At 35.8% G+C, this 1,818-nt stretch overlaps 1 protein-coding gene across 1 annotated transcript in view; it reads left to right on the top strand.

Moving 5' to 3' along the window:
- Window positions 1-723: 723 nt before the first annotated feature.
- The window catches only part of LOC106473804 (microtubule-associated protein Jupiter-like), a 14,269-nt gene continuing 13,174 nt past the window's right edge, over window positions 724-1,818 (top strand). Inside the window, exons 1-2 of the mRNA XM_013934478.2 lie at window positions 724-832; window positions 1,056-1,148. Of these exons, the coding sequence (XP_013789932.1) occupies window positions 1,090-1,148 (59 nt within the window). The 5' untranslated portion in view covers window positions 724-832; window positions 1,056-1,089. The remainder of the gene's footprint in view (window positions 833-1,055; window positions 1,149-1,818) is intronic.

Genomic DNA, 1,818 nt, shown 5'->3' with positions numbered 1-1,818 from the left:
CTTGTAGATTTTCAGCTCCTACTTCCTTATCTACACGGTTCTTAAAGACTCCATCTATCACTTCCATATTTACCTAAACTTGTAGATTTTCAGCTCCTACTTCCTTATCTACACGGTTCTTAAAGACTCCATCTATCACTTCCATATTTACCTAAACTTGTAGATTTTCAGCTCCTACTTCCTTATCTACACGGTTCTTAAAGACATCATCTATCACTTCCAAATTTACCTAGACTTGTAGATTTTCAGCTCCTACTTCCTTATCTACACGGTTCTTAAAGACTCCATCTATCACTTCCAGTGTAATTAACAGTGTTTAACATTATTTCAGCAACACTAAACTTTCCTGCTTAAACCTTTAATCACAAATATTGTTTAGACATCATTTTTTGACAACGTTAAACTTTTTATTATGGTTTTAAGTTCATATCACTAAAATCAGTACAGAGTTTCGTGATTTTTCGTTCAACACAGCGTATGACGCCTGTGTATGGTTCAACTACAGAAAACTTCTAAAATCTTGTAACTTCAAAGTCTGTTAGTCTGCACTTCGTCAGTCCAGTTTCCGTATGACCTAAGTGATTGACATGTCAATAAAAAAAAGAACCCACCCAGCAACAAGCCCCGGGTTTCAGGTCAACCCAAACTAACCGCATAACGCGTTTTTCATTTTGCCCTTGCGAACGCTAGAGCCAATGGATGAACGCGGGTTTATGTTGGTGACACACTAAATGTATCCGAGTTGCGCGTCGCTTGCGCCCGTGCAGGACTAAGTTAAACTGGTTGCAATCAGAAAGATAGTCAGTCAGCGTGTAGACTTTCAAGCCAAAACGTACGTACTTCTTGCTCTACTCGTGTTTGCACGAGAATATTTTTAAAGTATTAACTTTTATCATTCGAGAAATAACTTTGTTAACAAACCTTTCTCTAGAGATATTTTTAAAAAAACTAACGTAATTATTCCTACTAGACATAACGCTGAAGATAAATATTCTCTGAAATATTTACATTTTGAAACAAGCTATTAATATTACCTATTTTTATTTTGAATACAGCACGAGAGCAGAGGAATCATCTTGTGACGTCACAATGTCTGTAGTTCGGGATTTTTACCACGTGGAGATAGATAATATCGGTAAAGGAAAAAGGTAAGACAAATGTCTCTGTGGATGACTTTATCAATAATTACTCGGATCTAGCCTGCTGATTGTAACTATTGCTTCTATCTTCTTATTGGGATGGATTTCAAATCAGCATTTTTGTTTTCACCTAACTGATTTTTAAGATGAGGTACAACCAGTTTTCGTTGAACAAAGTGTCTTTATTTTATATTACGTCTTTCTTATATCTTACAATCGTTCTATTTGCTTGTTAAAACTTTGACATGATTAAAGCGTGTATTAACTTTAAGCTATTTAGAAGCTGTGAGACTGAAGGTTAACTTTGTTTATCTACTAACAATATCCCTGGAAGCTGTGAGACTGAAGGTTAACTTTATCTACTAACAATAGCCCTGGAAGCTTTGAGACTGAAGATTAACTTTATCTGTTAATAATAACCCGGGAAGCTGTGAGACTGAAGGTTAACTTTCTTTATCTACTAACAATAACCCTGGAAGCTTTGAGACTGAAGGTTAACTTTGTTTATGTTCTAACAATATCCCAGGAAGCTGTGTGACTGAAGGTTAACTTTATCTGTTAACAATATCCCAGGAAGCTGAGTGACTGAAGGTTAACTTTATCTGTTAACGATAACCCAGGAAGCTGTGAGACTGAAGGTTGACTTTATTTATCTACTAACAATAACCCTGGAAGCTTT

The sequence above is a fragment of the Limulus polyphemus genome, unplaced genomic scaffold (assembly GCF_000517525.1).
Source record: "Limulus polyphemus unplaced genomic scaffold, Limulus_polyphemus-2.1.2 Scaffold6511, whole genome shotgun sequence".
Classification (NCBI taxonomy): Eukaryota; Metazoa; Arthropoda; class Merostomata; order Xiphosura; family Limulidae; genus Limulus; species Limulus polyphemus.
This window is presented reverse-complemented; position numbering and strand designations above follow the sequence as displayed.